An 18,476-nucleotide genomic window follows, 5' to 3' on the forward strand; every position below is an offset into this window, starting at 1 on the left:
TTTTCAAAGATATTCATTGTCATCCATACTTCATAATAGAGTACGTAATTTTTGCAAAGTCAAAATGATTATACAATTATAGAAGAAGTATTTACATAATAATTTCCTTCTTGGTGGGGTCATTTGTGACATATTTTATTTGCTCCTCTTCCGTCTCCATTTTTTCTGTGGCATCTACAATCTTCTGAAACATTGTCCTTTTTCTGTAAAGCAATGAAAGCATGTTAAATGTTTAGATTAATAACTTTAACATGGTGTAATATTAAAAACACTTTAAAGGGTCATTTACTGTAAACATCTTTATAAAAATATTTACATGAATACCTCTAGATTTAATTTTATTTTAATTGATCGCTTGTTCAAATAAACTTTGACCATATAAATCAAGTATCCAAGTGACAACATTATGAAGGCTTTATGTCCCAAGTAATACCTTGATACTAAAAGTATTTATATAGGACAAAAAAAAAAGCCATGAAGTCCAAGGAATCCTCTGTAGACCTTTACAATAAAATTGTGGTAAGGCATAGGTCAGGGCAAGGGTATAAGGACATTTCTAAAGCTTTGAGTGTTCCCAGGAACACAGTGCCCTTAATAATTGTGAAATGAAAGAATTTGGAGCTACCAAGACTCTTCCTGCAGTTGGTCATCCAGCCAAACTGAGTAACTGGACAAGAAAGACCTTTGTTAGGGAGATGACCAAGAACCCAATTGTCTCTGCAGTAGAACATCTAAAGTCCATTGCTGAGATGGGAATACCCATTGAAGAATGACCATTTCAGAAGTACTCCATCAGTCCAATGTTTGTGGTAGAGTAGCTAAAACAAGCCATTGTTGAGTAAAAAGCATTTAAAGGTTTTCTTGTCTGATAAGAAAAAATTCACTCTTTGGGCAGAACTCCAAGCGAAGACCAGGCACTGCTTAATACCTGCCAAATACCATCCCTATGGAGAAGCATGGTGGTTGCAGCATCATGTTATGGGGCAGCTTCAGATTAGTACTGAAGGAACAATGAATGCATTTAGAGAGATCCTTAAAGAAAACCTGCTCTAAAATGCATGCAACTTCAGATTGGGTCGATGGTTCTCCTTTCAGCATGACAATGCTGAAAGGATATAGCCAAGACAATGCTGGTATGGTTTTCGGACAAGTCTCTGAGAGTCCTTAATTCGCTCACTCAAACCCCAGAATTAAACCTCATAGACCTGAGACCTGAAAATGTCAGTTTGCAGACACTTCCCATACAATCTAACGGATCTAGAGAGTCTGCCAGTAAGAATATGTATAACTGCCAAATGCTGATGTGCAAAGCTTGTACAGACTTACCCAAGTAAACGTAAGCTGTAATTGCTGCTAAAGGGGCTTCTACACAGCACAGAATTAAGGGTGTGGATACTTACGAGAGATTTCAGTTTTTGATCTTTAATAAATTTGCAAATGTTTCTGAAAACAAGTTTTCATTTTGTCATTATGGGCTATTGTGTGTAGACTGATGGGCAAAAATGCAAATGTATCCTTTTAAGTATTACATCAACAGTACAGTAGAAGGTAAAGGGGTCTGAAAACTTTTCTGAATCTACTGTTGAGTGTAAATTTTATCAGAAATACAAGAGAGATACAGTATGAGCAAAAGCAGAAGAAAAATATAAAATGAATGAACAAAATTCAAAACCTCTTACCCTGATAAGAACAAATATTGCCGTATTTATCTTTTGCCAATCCAAGTACTATAGTTTCTAGAGAGTTTCCTCTTTCCTGTATTTCAATTCATTCTCTTTTATCAGAGCACCAAAGAGTGACAGCATATTGCAAGTAAGAATTCCACTACACAGTGCACTGCACACATCCATCCATCCATTTTCCAACCCGTTGAATCCGAACACAGGGTCACAGGGGTCTCCTGGAGCCAATCCCAGCCAACACAGGGTGCAAGGCAGGACCAATCCTGGGCACATTAGGGACAATTTAGAATCGCCAATCCACCAAGTCTGGACTGTCGGAGGAAATCCACGCAGACATGGTGAGAACATGCAAACTCCACGTAGGGAGGACCCGGGAAGCGAACCCAGGTCTCCTAACTGCGAGGCAGCAACGCTACCACTGCACCACCATGCTGCCCCGCACTGCACACATGACACTACAAATACTAAAACGGTTTATGATGCCAGAAAAGCCAGATGCTCCAGTACCTCAAGCCCCTTAGATCTGAATGCATAAATAACTCACTCTGACCAGTGACTGTGACGTGAACTCCTCTGTATGAATAACTGACATGTGAAAGGCAGCAATATGTAAACCTCTATAGTCTGAATTCATATGTCAAGTTTATTGTGTAGCGTACATGCTGTAGTACAATACTATTCTTGTTTGCATATCTCCTCAGAACAGTTGACAAAAATACAATACCATTAAATGAAAAAAACTAAATAAAAAGTATAAATAGCATGCAGCATATTTATAATAGAGTCTGTGTGACACAAATAATACTTTCTGTGTGTTTATCTTCTTACCCTTGGTTCTTTGTGCATTGAAATGATTCTTGTTTTCTCACATATGTTCTTACATCCTTCTTTCCCTTTCACCTTGCTCATAATTAAATGGTTATTTGATGTTACTTACTTTTCAGAGTTAAAAGCCTAAATACAGCATAAAAGGAAAATGCTGCTGCCTAGCATAAAGACAGAGGCTTTTTGGTGATGTTTAAAATTTAAATAAAATTTAAGGCCCAGAGAACACTTGTCTTGGAGGCTGGATGCTCTTGACTGCCCAGAGAGGTAGTTTTGCAGTGGTAGATTCTGAGTGTTGTTCCTGTCATGAAGCTTCCTGTAAGTACATAGGCTTTGCTATTCCTCCTAATGTTGCAGCCTCCAATGTGTCAGGTATGGTGCCATCTTCCCTCTAGACTGTTGGTTTCTTAATTTTCTCTGTGCATGGTTCTCTTTCTTCCATATTCTCTTGCTGGTTTATTTTATTTTTTGTTGGTTTACTTTTCATCTTGTGGCTATCATTACACTTCAAGGTATTGTTTCTTGTTGCCTCTCTACTCATTTCCATTATGGTCTTCATTGTCTCCACATCTACTACCCTTACTCATCTCACCCCTGAACCTTCACTCCCACCTCATCTTTAAGTTCTTCATGTTATCATATTTACCCCTAACCCTGGATATACTGATGTTGGCCAAGTCTGATTGGTATCTCTTAAGTGCATCTATAAAGAATCAAAAAGGGAACTGTTAAGAGAAATTCAAAATGTATCATATTTAAAATCATAGCGTCAAAATATCATTCACTATTTTTTCTTAATGGTGTTTGATTTTAATTTGTTCCTGCCTTCTCAAAGCCTAAATGGCCAGCTTAATTTCTACATTTAAATTGAATCTTGCAAAAGTTGCTTTTATATTTTAAGACTAAGATATAATCTTTTCTTCTTCATTAAAAGTGATTCCAGTACAGTACTTACTATAAATGTATATACATGTAGTTGGATCAGTGTGTTATGATGAACTAGTCCACTTTCTGCAGATAACTAAAAGACTCATTTGATCTGCCTTGGAAACAGAGTGGAGCTTGATTTCTCCCACACCTTTTTAGAGAGGTTGTCTTTTTTATGCTATGCAAAGCAATGTGAGCCATCATCTGATGTAATATGACTGGCAGGCATCCTTCTGTCCTAATGTAAGACAGACATAGACAGTACAAGATTTGGCCAACACAGACATGTGTGTGTTCCCTCGCACTTGTTAGGTGTCAGGAAGTGCAAAATACTGCAAAAGTTCATCCAAGCTGGAAACAAACCCACCTTTCTGTACTAACCTCATGCAAGAGGAAAATAGCTGTTTAATTTGACTGTCAAGAAATTTGACATATAAGCACTTACTTAAAATATAATGCAAGATCAGTTGCAATGATAGCCACTTCAAACAAGTGAATGACAGTTTCAAACTGACGTTTTTGAAGATTCTGGAAGATGTTCAAGCTCTAAAAAAGAAGCGATGAAAGAATACAGCAATTAACAGCAATGCCTTAGGTGCACTTGTGTGTATAATTATTTTTTTTGGTTCACTATATACAGTATAGTCTATGATAATAAAATAGCCACATATCCAGAAACAAATGTCTAGTGTGCAAAAAATAGTTGAGGCAGATCAGCATGGCTGGTATGAAAATGGTTCCAGTTGCATTATTCCACTTTGGGCTTCCAGTAAAGGAGCAATAACTGAACAAGGCAACCTTTATAATTTGAAAGTCGCCCATGTAATTCGTCCTTGCTGGTACTTGTAAGATTTACACGTGTTAAGTGGCACATTCCTGACAATGATGGAAGAACCTGAAAGGTCTAGAGAATGTACACTATATATTGACTCACAGACCATCGAAGAGGAATACACTTTCAACCATCTGCAAAGATGTGGTATCCATCTTTAATTGGTGAGTTAATGCCTTAAGCCTTGTCAAGAAGTGACAACTCTGAATATGATATTTATTAAAGTATTATGCATTTAACTAATGTCCACCACTGACTACATCTGGTTCTCAATCATCTATAACAATGAGACCCACTTTTCTTTGGGACTAAAGGCCACCGGATTCCTACATGGAAACAATGACAACAAAACATGTCACAGTGTAGAAAAACTTTCCCTTTGCTTCTTGTAAGAATTAGTTTGAATGCATTTTGTTTGAGGAGATTCTGTCAGGAACAGCAGTTCTATCTGTTGCCTTTTTCAAATGGCATAACACATGAACACATACAGAAGACGTTGCTTCATGATGTCAGCCTACGTGAACGTCTAAATCTAGTCTTCAGCCTCTACAGGTGATCGCCTTGAGAAGCAATTACTCAGTTTGGCAACTGTATAACTCTAGGCCTCAATCTTTAGCTGCTTTTATTACCAGATTTGAAGGCTTTGCCAGACACCAGTAACACTCACTGCTAGTCCAATTCTGCAGTAACAAATTATAGATGATCAGTATGAAGTACGCCCAAAGTTTTAAATCTTAATGCAGTTGGTGGTTCAGTTCCCACGTTTACCTCACTATGAGACCCTGAATAATTCATGCAACATACCTGTGCACCAACTGTAAAAACTATAAGTTAACAACTGAAATGCAAATGATAAGGCATGCAAAATACTCAGAAATAATTATTATATTACTATATTAATACAAATTACATGACATATTAGTCTTTGTGTTAGAGTTCAGTAACATACATTTTTATATATTTACTCTATTATTTATTTACTTTAATTTTGTAATAATAGTAGTGGTATTAATATTATTAATGTTGTCTAAGAACGTCCTTACCTCATCTTCTAATAACGTCTTGCTGTACTCAAGGTGATGCCTTTCCAAAATGGAGGACCCATGCAGTTTGGCTAATGGTGATGCAGACCTAGGGTGAAAAAAATGATTAAACAAACACTCCGTTTGAAGCCAAATAGTGAAAATAACTTTTGGTTGTGTAGATTTGAAACAGTTCACAAAATAAGCAGACATATTCAATCATATTTGGAAATGAGGTCAGATAGAAGCCACTAGATTATACCAAATTAAGTAAAAGTAGAAATGGGGCAGAAGTTAAGAGATGCAACTTAAAAGCTTGAACTACAGTGGTTCATGAGAGTCAAGCTTGAAAATCACTGTATCGGAAAGTCATTATTAGGCAGTTTTCTGGACTTAGAGGTTTTGCTTTAGAAAATAAATAAACTGCATAAACAGCATGTTTGTCTCTGATTCTGCATAATGTGTCACTGCTGATGAAACAAGCTGTTCCTGAAAACTATTTTGTTCTCTTTAATTCAATATCAATGCCTTAATGTAATGTATGTGCAAACATGATTAAGCTATTGTTGTACCAGGCTGCAGACAAAATTTCCAAGAAAAAAAGTTGAAGGAAAAAAAAAATTGTAGAAATAATTTAAAAATTTTACTTTTTTTTTGAAAACAAAAAAGCCTTCAAGAGCTTAATTAACTTTTTTAATGCTAGACATTCATCCAAATATTACTATACCTTGTTTCATTTCAGTTTTATGTATCAAGACAATAAGAAATCTATGGTGAACAATTCTTTGTTTTTTTTTTCACTTTTGAAGGTAGGGGTATTCTAAAAAACAAATGATTTCGTGATTGATATTTAGAAAATAAGATATAATATATGAAGATGTGTGACCAGTTTCTTAACATTGCTTAGACTAGGAGTATGTCTGTCATTCAATTCACTGCAATAAAAGTGACATATAATGAAAGGACTATACTGTATATATACACCCATGCTCACCTTTTTACCTTTTCTTTACAGATTAATACTTATTTCACAAAAGCTGAGTGGCACGCTTTCCAGGGCCGTTTCCTAGCCCAATCCCCCAGTGACCCCAAACTGGATTAAGTGGGTCTGAAATTGCATGCATGTACTCACTTCATCTGGTACAAGTTGTTTGTTCCTCTGTGATCAATATCATGACAGAAAGCTGCTGCGACCATGGCAAACGCCTCAAGGTCTGTGTAATATTTTTTCAATCTACCAGTCTGAGAAAAAAAAAAAAAATTACATAACAAAAAATAATATGTAAATATTTCAGACATTCTGAATGTCATTTGATAAACACAAAAAGCCAGGCAGTATTCATATTGATTTTTTTAATGTTCTGAAAAAATATTGTAAATTTAAACTGTTCAGTTTATAATGTGAAAAATTACATACAACAAAATATTTGTCCCTGTATCTGTTAAAACTTCTTTTGACATAATGTCATATTCCAGTTACAGAGACTGGAACCTTTTGTAGATGTGACTCAGATGTCCAAATAACTGTAATAGCTTCAGATTTGGGTTGTTTTTATAATATGACTGAGAGATAAATTGATTACTGTGATAATAAGTGATTGCTTCAATGGCTGAGTGCTGATAGAATGAACATATGGTAGAAGCTATCTAGTGATCACTGCTCAAATGAATGCATCTTTTCTACAAGCTCCAAGAACTAGGAAGAACAAGGCTGAGTCTGAACCTGTTTTATTTAAACTGCTCTTTTTTAAAATTTCTGGAAGCTGCTGTGAAATCTCAAGTCCTGATTAGTTCCATCTGTATATGTACAACCCATGCTGATGAAAATTAATTAATTAATCAAAACCATTGAAGTTGCATCATTATGGTGTTTGATTTCTGCCAGTGCCGACATACAGATGACAAGACTATATAGCTAAAGCATTGTGGTCTGGGCCTGGCTTATAAGCACTTGCTGTGATTGCTGGAATCTATTTTTTGGTGTGCTTGGCTATGGAACCAGTGCAAGCTTTCAGGATTTAGATATTAGTGCTGTCACACACGTGTGCATGGGAAGCAGCTGAAGGGCTTAGACAATACTGTTTATACATCTGCCCAGGGGGGGGCGCTGACGCTCTTTCTGAGTTCTATGCAGGTCTTACCGGAAATCCCACCAGGAGCCGCCATTTCCAGGAAGGACACACCACCTCCGGTTCCGGCCCCAAGAATGAGGTCACTTCCGGTTCCGGCCCCAAGGGTGATGTCACTTCCAGTTCCGGCCCAGAGGACGACATCATTTCCGCCCTCTGAGCTATAAAGCTCACTGCCTTGCTTAGGCAGGCAGTTCTGTTTTGGACTCTGTTGTGTAAACTTGACTATGATGTCTCAAGTACGTTTGCAGCCAGGAAACCGAATTAAACGGGTGGCTGCCCCAAACCTTTTCACGCCTCAAGTCTCTGCTTATTACAGTGGCGCAGTCGGCAGGATGGTGTCCCTGAAGAACCCGGGACACGACCTTACAAGGAACCAGGTGGGTGAGTACCGGGGCGAGTTTGGGGCAGGGAGTGCGCCGGGGGGTCAGGAAGGACGCGGTGCAGGCTCTGCTCCACGAGCATAACCCGGGGCTAACAACCCATCTCGTGGAGAAAGTAGAGGGGACCCACAGGCGTGGGCTGGCCTCTGGGGAACCAACACGAGTAGCTCAGTATGCTTTCCTGGGCAGGAAAGCCGAGCCATCGGGACCAAGGTCCCTGTTAATGATGGGTTATCCCCAGGCCAGCAGGTAAAAGAAATATTAAACTGGGAGTTTAACCCCAGTAAAGGGTTGTCAGAGCAGGCTATGGCTCTCTGGCAGCAGGTGGGGCAGTGGCTACGGCCATTTGAATTAAGCCCCTTACAAATAGTACAGCAAGTGGCCTGTTTTTTGCTGGTACAACACCTACCCCAGGACTTTGCCCAGCCGGCCTGGGGCGAATTTCATTCAATGGACGAGCTACTACAGCTCCTAAAAACACCAAGGCCGGCTGTGAAACCTGGGAGGGCAGAACAGCTGCTTTGTGGACTACCCGGGAGTTATGTCCCACTGAAGCAGTCCCCTCCACGCAATCCAGAGCCTGTTCCAGTCGCGGGCCGCCTGGCTTGCGACCTGTCGGGAACAAGGCGGACCGTAGGGGACAATGGCGGGGTTGTTTGTGTGCCCTTAGCAATCCCTGGCGGATAAACATACGGGAGAGCTTATTATTAATGGACATAGGGTAACAGCGCTGTTTGATTCCGGCAGTAACGTGTCTGTCGTTGCTCGCCGTTTTGTTCTACCGCAACAATGGATAATGAATTATTGTATCGGGTTGCTGAACATGAGGGGAAGGTCCGGAAGTTGTTGCTAGTCCCGCGGACCTACCGGCGGCAGGTTTGCGAGTTAGCCCACTCTCACCTTCTTGGAGGCCATCTCGGCTCCGATAAAACATTAGAGCGCATTAAGCTCCGTTTTTTTTGGCCGGGGATTAATGAGGAGGTTCGCCGCTTTTGCATTTCCTGCCCGGAGTGTCAACTGCGGCAAATTCCTAGGAAGGACCGTGCTCCTCTGATTCCCCTTCCCCTTATTGACGTTCCCTTTGACAGGATTGGGGTGGATATAGTAGGACCCTGGAGCCCTCAGCCGAGGATATAAATATATACTCGTCCTCGTGGATTATGCAACCCGATTCCCTGAAGCCGTTCCATTGCGCCGGCTACCACTAAAAATATTGCACGGAACTAGTAGGAGTCTTTTCAGCGTGGGCATTCCTAGAGAAGTCCTGACGGACCAAGGAACGCCTTTCACCTCGGAACCGTTCAAGGAGACTGCCAAGTTACTGAAAATAAAGCATTTAAAAACCTCGGTGTATCATCCTCAAACCGATGGGCTAGTGGAGAGATTCAATCAAACTCTCAAGCAAATGCTACGTAAGGTAGTCAGCAAGGATGGGAGGAATTGGGACCAACTCCTCCCCCTTGTCCTCTTTGCCTACCGGGAAGTCCCTCAAGCCTCTACGGGTTCTCTCCCTTTGAATTACTATACGGAAGACAGCCCCGGGGCTTATTAGATATTTTAAAAGAGGGCTGGGAAGGGGAGGCACAGCCCTCCACTAACATTTTGGAGTATATAGCCCAATTGCGATAGATTTGATGTAATAAGACCTATACTAAAAGTCATATCGAGGAGGCACAATCAGCACAGGCCGCCTGTATGACCGTGTACGACTCTCCGGGAGTTCCAACCGGGGATCGCGTCATGGTATTGGTTCCTACTTCACACTCTAAACTGCTCGCACATTGGCTAGGCCCCTCTGAAATTAAGGAGAGGAAGGGATTGGTCGACTATTTGGTGAAACAGCCCAATCGCCGACCAGCTGAGCGAATATATCATGTAAACCTGCTGAAACCGTGGAAGGAGAGGGATCCCGATCCCTCCTCCGGACAGCCCTGCTCTCTCGTCGCGGAAGTAAGTGCCCTTAATTTCGGCGAACAGCTATCTCCCAGACAGAGACAGGAGCTCGAAGCAGCTATCCGCTCGGTCCCAGAGGTGGTAAGTGAACAACCAGGTCGGACCTCTCTGATTGCGCGACATAGTGACTGACCGGGGTGATCGTCCGTGGCGACCCTACAGACTCCCGGAGGCAAAGAAAGTAGAAGTGGAACTGGAAATCAAGCGAATGCTGGCACTAGGAGTGATCGAGGAAAGTAGTAGTCCCTGGTCCAGCCCCATCGTCTTGATTGCTAAGCCTGACGGCAGTTGGAGGTTTTGCAATGACTTCCGTCGGCTCAACCAAGTTTCCCGATTTGATGCTTATCCCATGCCTCGCGTGGGCGACCTCCTCGAGACTGGGACCAGCCAAATTCTTGACTACACTTGACATGACAAAGGGGTACTGGCAGGTTCCTTTAACGGAGTCCGAAGGAAAAACCGCGTTTAGCACTCCTAGCGGACACTGGCAGTATCGTGTCCTTCCATTCGGGTTACACGGGCCTGCGACTTTTCAGCGTCTGGTGGACAAAGTGCTCCGGCCCCATAACTCGTTCTGTGCTGCCTATCTGGATGGCGTTGTCATCTATTCCAGCACCTGGAAGGAGCACATACAGCAGGTCACAGCAGTATTACGGACATTGGAGAGGCGGGCTCGCATCAACCCCAAGAAATGTTACTTGGGTTGAGGAAGCCAAATATTTGGGCTACCTAGTGGGCGGGTACTGTGAGGCCACAGTGTTCCAAGTTGCAAGCCATAATGGCCTGGCCCGTCCAAACCAAGCGGCAAGTCCAATCCTTCTCGGTTTGGCGGGTACTACCGCCGGTTTGTGCCTCGCTTCTCCGAGAGAGCGGCCCTTGACCGACTTGACAAAGAAAAGAGCTCCTAATACGGTGGTATGGTCTGATAAAGCGGGGGCTGCATTCAGTGACTTAAAAAGGGCTCTGACTTCAGCACCTATCTTAATCTCCCTAACTTCTCTCTCCCTTTTGTCCTCCAGGCGGACGCCGGACACAGGCTTGGGAGCCGTGTTGAGCCAAAGCGTCGGCGGTGTTGAACACCCGTTATGTACCTGAGCGGAAACTGTTGGACGGGAGACCAGGTACGCGGCGGTGGAGAAGGAGGCTCTGGCGATCAAATGGGCGGTGCAGCTGCGGTACTACCTCTTGGGTCGCGTGTTCACTCTGGTGACGGATCATGCGCCTTTAAAATGGATGGCCCTTCACAGGGAGTCGAATCCGCGGGTCACGAGGTGGTTTCTTGACCTGCAGCAGTACAAATATACGCTCGTTCATCGACAGGGGTCCCTTCATGCCAACGCCGATGCCCTCTCCCGGGCCCACGACCTCTCGGTGCAGGTCGCCCGACCCGACGGGTCTGGGCTGAGGGGGGAGTCTTGTCACACACGTGTGCATGGGAAGCAGCTGAAGGGCTTAGACAATACTGTTTATACATCTGCCCAGGGGGGTGCGCTGACGCTCTTTCTGAGTTCTCTGCAGGTCTTACCGGGAAATCCCACCAGGAGCCGCCATTTCCAGGAAGGACACACCACCTCCGGTTCCGGCCCCAAGAATGAGGTCACTTCGGGTTCCGGCCCCAAGGGTGATGTCACTTCCAGTTCGGCCCAGAGGACGACATCATTTCCGCCCTCTGAGCTATAAAGCTCACTGCCTTGCTTAGGCAGGCAGTTCTGTTTTGGACTCTGTTGTGTAAACTTGACTATGATGTCTCAAGTACGCGTTTGCAGCCAGGAAACCGAATTAAACGGGTGGCTGCCCCAAACCTTTTCACGCCTCAAGTCTCTGCTTATTACAGTGCATAATAATAAACAGCTATTGTGTGTACCATAAAACAGTGGTAAGCACAAATTACCATACACGTATAAAACAAGTATAAAAAGCTGTAAAAAGAGCACGTAGCACTGAAGTAACGTCCTCCATACAATGTGAATTAGAGTTGATTAATATACTAGTAATGTCACCCTGATTGTTCTTGTTAAAGAACACCCGGAGCAAGGTCATCAGCCTCCTTGTGGTTCCTTCTCTTAGTGGGAAAGTGACATAAGTCACAGAAGGAGGTCTGGTGAGTCACCACAACATGTGATAGCATATTAAAGAGAAGTCAGTATTAACAGAGAAAATAAGTATCTTTATTTGAAGAGTTCAAGGGAATGATTAAAACAAATTAACACTGGCTTCACAAGTGCAGGGTAGTTTCTGGTTTTCATGTACAGTACTATATCTGATTGATGTTGTTGGTCTTTGAACTTTTATTACTAAAACATATACAGAGAGCTGCTTAGTTTTCCAGGATCCCTAAAAATGCATCCATGTAAATTATTAATACTTGTGATCTAAATGATACATTTTTGAAATAACTAAAACATATTGAACAATCTGTATTAAAGAATGTTGTTAACTTCTAACTTTAAGAGCTACTGATTTGATTTTGCAATTTATTGTTGTTTTTATCTTGTTCTATCAGACAGAAATGTCCTACTTCAAAATGTATTAATAGCTCGTGTTCACGATCATGTTCCAGAGTTTGTGATATTGGAGTTAAGGTAAGCTTGTTTGTGTAACAGTAGTTTTTTACATTTTACCCCTTTACTGTATGTTGTGAAACTTTAAACCTGGGCTGATCTTTGTTCAATTTTAAGAAACATTCTCAATGTAGATAAATGGAGGCATTCACTGTTTGTGCAGCCTGCATTTGTAGATCTTTCTGCAGATAAGCACCTTTGTATATTAAAGAAAACTTAAAAGCTATATTTTCTTCTTATCTTTGCCAAAACAGAAAGGGCATGCTCCTTTCAAAACATGACAGAACTTATCTGCTTCAGGCTAAATCTGGTTTCTGACATACTTGAAAAAGCATTGTATAAACATGTACAGTACATTAGTGAGTTTACTTAGGTACCACAACAAGCCCTTCAGGGAAACAAATGCATGTCGGCCACTAAATAAACTCAGTAATTGTAAAGATTTTATTTTATTTGCATTTGTGTCATAAGATCGCAAGGTTCATTACAATTCAGAGGACACAAGTAGTGTTTTTTTCAGGAACTGTTAAATGCCTTTTGTGCTGTTTGCCTGAAGTGATTGCTGTGCCTCAGTATGTCATTATGGTTAGAAGAGCATTGGTGGTACCTGGAGTTCTCAGTTTAGGCCGCAGAGCAATGCTAAATAACCACCACTGCAAATTCAACTGCACTCACATTGCCTCAGAGTGGAAGTTGCTTCCTTTCTTTCATCATTTTATAACTAATATATTTTACTCTTTTTCATATATCAACTAAAATTGTAACAAATTAAAATGTAGTTGAAGCAAATTTCATACTTAAGTAGTATTTGTGTCAGAACACCATCTTTAGTTTTTGCACACTTTTTCTCTTGCTCATTTTCAGCTATATGATGTGATCTGATCATTTGTGTTTGGTTTTTGGTTTGTTATCACTCATTATACTGTATATGAAACTTACTCAGATTCAGACCCCAATGAAGCCTATGCTCCTTCACCCTTTTCAACTGTGGATTTTGGGCTCTGAAGTCCTGGCTTATTTTTAGGTTTATTTTACTGTTTCATTTGACACAAATAGCACGGCTACCCAGAATGTGTCTACCTAGTCTTTTGTTGTCATTTATGAATACATTTTTTTTTTCCACACAATTGCTGTATTCTATTTATGGACAATATATATAAATAAATATGTCTAATTTTTTTATTGTAAAACCTGTTTATAGTATATATGGATAGTGTATTGTTATTTAATTTTTTTCGGAATTTCTGTCTTTGCATTTTTTGTTCCTTACAGTTTTGTTTTTGATATGTTGTATGTTCTTTTTTAGCTTTCTATTTGGTATAAAACATATATCTAATAAATATCCATCCATTCATTATCCAACCCGCTATATCCTAACTACAGGGTCATGGGGGTCTGCTGGAGCCAATCCCAGCCAACACAGGGTACAAGGCAGGAAACAAACCCCGGGCAGGGCGCCAGCCCACCACAGGGAGCACAATCACACACCAAACACACACTAGGATCAATTTAGAATTGCCAATGCACCTAACAAACATGTCTTTCGACTGTGGGAGGAAACCCACGCAGACACGGGGGGAACATGCAAACTCCACGCAGGGAGGACCCGGGAAGCGAACCCAGGTCTCCTAACTGTGAGGCAGCAGCGCCACCATGCCGCCCCTAATAAATATTATTAATGAATTATTATTAAATATTAGTTTATCTATTTGAGATTATCATGCGTGTTCTTTGTCTTTGGCAGCTTGCTCCACAGCACTTGAAATGATACACCCGCAGATTCTGCTTTAATGTTACTAAGAAAGTTGACTGTCTGTATTTTTTTTTTTAAGAATATGGTTTTGTAATATTAATGAGGAGCACAACCTGCGGCACTCTATGTGTGCAAGAACAGCTTACTAAAATGGAATAATGTGCATTTCAAGTATCAAAAGTCTTAGCCAGTGAAAAGCAAACTGTAGACTCAAGATTGATTCTAACACATTTGCAAACTAAATTTTGGAGATGAAAGAAGCTTATCCTTACCATCAGTAATGTGAACATTGTCTGCCCCACGTTAAACCCGTGTCTCCAGTTGTGGTATGTAATATCACGATATCCTTTACGAACAGTATACATCCATCGTGTTAATACCTAAGTAAATTTGGAAAGAAGTCACAATAGTCAGCAAAAAATAGCTTCATATTCTTATTTATTTGGTAACAGAAAACATATACTGTACATTGTATTAAGTGTCGCTCAGGTTTATAGACCTGTTTTTTCCTTACTGATTCAATTGTAGTATTATTTATGTTATTCATCTGAGTTGCTTTATCTTAATATAATATTTGTGATTTATTTTAAAATCACAATTAAGTGTTTTTTTTTTGTTCTAAATTTGTAAAAGTACTTAACAATGACTTACTTCTGCCGGTACTTTAAACTTTTCAACCACATTTATTTCATAAAAGCAGCGTATCCCACATTTGATGAGGTCAAATTCAGTAACCGGGAAGTCACTAAAGTGGAATTCATAAAGCTCTACATCTTTGGGATCAGGAAGGTTGGATTTCTGCAAGTGTACAGACATGTTAGGAATCTGGAGCAATCGTGCTTTTAATCAATTAATATGACAGCACATAAACAGAAAAACAAAGTTCATTTGACAGTGGCTTAAACTAGTAAGTCTCACCAGCAGCTTGACTAGTTCCTTTGAATCACAGTCTTCAGGCTCTGAGTTGTACTTCTCCTTTGTATTCTAGAAATAAAGGTATACAAGAAATACACTATTTTCGTTGTTCCAAATAACTCCTGACATTACCCCAAATCATGACTCATTTACCAAGATAGACTGAAGTTCATTATTCGTGCATTTGGTTTGATACATAAGCATTTCCTGGGCAATGTCTTTTCTGTTTTCCATCTTGTTGAGTTTGTCATAGGTGTCTGTGTTGAGTACAGACCAGCCAAGAAATTGTGTAAGTGTCTAGAAAGAAAGGACATGAAGTATTACAAAACAAGTCTAGAGGTGGCTTTTTTGTTTTATGTTTTTTGCTTATGATTTCAAACACAGTTATTTTGTTGTGAGAAGCAAATATTTCAATAAAATAGATGAATGTGGTTGCTATCAGAACTATTTACCTTTCCTTCCTTTCTTTGACTTTTTTATTTTTTTATCATGTTATGGCATGAAACCTAAATTGATTTATCTGGTGTTATTTTGCAAAAGGAGCTAGTTGCTAATGTCACTCCCTTGGCACTCTGACACCTTAGTTCAAATCCCTGCCCAATCATAGTCTGTATAGTTTGTTCATTTCCCCATTTGGGTGTGGGTTTTCTCTTGGTACTTCAATTTCTAACCACACCTTGATGTTTTACAGGTTTTCATTAGCTGACCATTCTAAACTGTATCTGAAAGGGTGTTTGTGTGCTGTGATGGACTTGCATTCTGACAGGATTTGTTGTAGCCTTGTTTCTGACAGTTCAGGCGAGGCTCAAGCTCACAATGCAATTGGAACAGCATATGAATGGATTATTTGCAGAAGCTCTAAATTATATGTCTCTATTGGTTCCCATCCAGCTTCAGGACAAAAATGCAATGTTTAAACAAAAATGCATGAAAACTGATGATATAGTCAGGTCTGTAAGTATTTGGACAGTGATACAATGTACATAATGTTGCCTCTGTACACCACCACAGTAAATTTGAAATAATACAATCATTATGTGATTGAAGTGTAGACTTTCAGCTTTAATTTAAGGGGTTTACCAAAAATATGGTATGAACTGTTTAGGAATGACTGCATATCCAGATGTGCAAGACAAAAAGAAATTTCTTTGAAAAGACTCATGGCTATAATTTCTGCCTTTTGTGTATGTACAGCATATTTATTCAGGGACATAAATACTTATGAAATGGGTTATTTGATCAGCTATTTTCTGATTTTATAATTATATATATATATATATATATATATGTTGAATATATATAAAATACACACTAGGGGGGCAAGCCCCCCGGCACCCTACCCCCAGTTGCGGCCAGCCAGCCGCTCACGTTATGAAGAGGGGCTGAGCGCACCCCAAGGAGACACGAGTTGCTCCTCCGAAACCCCCTCTTAAACAGTGATACAATGGGAAACAAATGCAGTTTTTTTTTTTTTTTTTTAGTTTTTTTTAACCTCCTCTTTGTTCAATCGGCTACTGCTGCTGCCGTGCCACATGATCTGCATCTCGTGCAGCACTTCAAACATTCTAAAAATCTAAAAATCTAACAACATCACATTAAAGTTTGGTAAATTCTGAAAAGAATGATACCAAACATATATGTGTAAGTTTTAAAATAAGCTCGATTTAAAGCGTGACAAAAAACATGAGATAAAAATGTCACATAAAATTGTTGCACTTTTAGGCTTAGGATTTTATATATAGAGAGTAGATATATATAATCACTAGAATTGTTTTCAGCTGTAAAAACGTTTTTGTGTTCATAAATTCCCTTTAAATACATGATTTTATTTTAAATATTGTAGACAATAAAATGTGAAAAAGTCTAAGAGGTAATTGGGAAATAATGCTATGGTTCCATTTATCATCAGAAAACAGCTGTCAAAGCTATATTAAATGCAAAAAGTTATGCGTTTTCAATAAATATATGAAAAATGTTATATTTTGGTTAAAAACAGTACAGAAATTAAATAGAAATTAAAATGTTTTTATAAGTGATTGTAGAATCATGTTGGCATAAATTAAATGATTTTTACATGCAAAGTTTAAGTCAATTTTTCTTTACTTAATATGCTATGTTCATACTTCTAAAACCTATAATTTCAGGTTATGCATCAAACTTACTTCAGTGATTTGTTCATCATATTCATCAAATGGCTTCCCATCTTTCCTGTTGTAAAATGTGGCAACTCCTACAATTTCTTCTTTTTTGTTGACGATTGGCAAAGATAGCACATTTTTAATTTTCCAGCCTGATTCATCAACAGCTTCTTTCTTTAAATTAAATAGAAGAACAAAGAATATAAAATATTTCTTGTTTCACAGTGTGCAAAACAATCTCATTCTTCTGAAACTAACACAGCATAGCATTTAACAGGTAATCAGTCTTGATGAGATTTTCATTAATGCTAGTTTAATGATGCATCATTTTCATAACTAAGAAATAACAGCCATTCTTTTGTGATAGAAACATTTTAAAATAAAGGGGAAACATATAAATGCATTGAAATATTAATGAAATGATATAACATGTAACACAGTAAATAGAATCTGCAAATGAGAAAATAATCTATACATTATTGTGATTTGTGCTTTATTTTTATTCTCACACATATATACATTAAAAGATGTTTACCATGGCACTGGAGAGTGACAATACCTGTATGTTGCACATAAAACATGCAAATAAGAATTTCACTCTACTCTGCACATGACAGTACCACACTGTATACTGTATAGCATACAAAAATCATAATTTAAACTGCAGCAGAGAACAGAGGAATAAAGTAGAGAGAACAGCTAGAAAGTTGTGAAATGAAGAAAAGGAGCAGGAAAGGGTAGAAGAAAATGCAGTCTACTGTATGTTTGTAACAAGTGAAAGTATTGCTTAGTTCCATATAAAATGGCTAAATGGAGCCTCTTCCCTGTCCTCATGAAATACACATACTACTACAGTACATGACAGAGGCCCAAAGTGTACTTACTATGAGGCAACCTGTACTTCTGGGGACAGGCGTGCATTAGCTTAGGGCTTTTACTAACGTGTGTAAGTACCAAAAGCTGATGATTCCTCCCACTACACTCCAACTTCTATCACATTTCAATCTTCTTTTGATAATTTTTTCCATTTCCTCCCAAGATAAACATCAGGCCTGACTCAAATAACAGTACCACTATCATCATACATTAAGTCAAAATTTAATCTGCAGTAGAAATATGTCTATAATTATGAAAAGGAGATTATTGGATTGGATTTACTGCACTGAATCTCTTGGGACATGTGGTAGTGTAAAAATGAAACCTCACCTGAAATGTGAAATATTCATCAGCTGATGCATTCATCATGTTACAGATCTGTTTGATGGAAAGAAAATAAAAACTGTTACAGGTAAGAGTTTAAACTTCATTAAAAGTTATGAACCAGTTCAGTCATATTAATTAACAATTTTTTATGTA

General features: G+C 39.4%; 1 protein-coding gene across 2 annotated transcripts in view; it reads right to left on the reverse strand.

The window, feature by feature from the left end:
• Nucleotides 1-18,476, reverse strand: part of pde6c (phosphodiesterase 6C, cGMP-specific, cone, alpha prime) — a 56,030-nt gene that overhangs the window by 6,320 nt on the left and 31,234 nt on the right. For both annotated transcript variants that reach the window (XM_039772224.1, XM_039772214.1), the window contains exons 8-17: nucleotides 18,327-18,374; nucleotides 17,145-17,294; nucleotides 15,136-15,279; nucleotides 14,986-15,051; nucleotides 14,719-14,865; nucleotides 14,340-14,447; nucleotides 6,421-6,530; nucleotides 5,310-5,397; nucleotides 3,880-3,980; nucleotides 96-203 (exon numbers count right to left, since the gene is read on the reverse strand). In XM_039772224.1, coding sequence (XP_039628158.1) covers nucleotides 96-203; nucleotides 3,880-3,980; nucleotides 5,310-5,397; nucleotides 6,421-6,530; nucleotides 14,340-14,447; nucleotides 14,719-14,865; nucleotides 14,986-15,051; nucleotides 15,136-15,279; nucleotides 17,145-17,294; nucleotides 18,327-18,374 — 1,070 coding nt within the window. The remainder of the gene's footprint in view (nucleotides 1-95; nucleotides 204-3,879; nucleotides 3,981-5,309; nucleotides 5,398-6,420; nucleotides 6,531-14,339; nucleotides 14,448-14,718; nucleotides 14,866-14,985; nucleotides 15,052-15,135; nucleotides 15,280-17,144; nucleotides 17,295-18,326; nucleotides 18,375-18,476) is intronic.

The sequence above is a fragment of the Polypterus senegalus genome, chromosome 1 (genome assembly GCF_016835505.1).
Source record: "Polypterus senegalus isolate Bchr_013 chromosome 1, ASM1683550v1, whole genome shotgun sequence".
NCBI lineage: Eukaryota > Metazoa > Chordata > Cladistia > Polypteriformes > Polypteridae > Polypterus > Polypterus senegalus.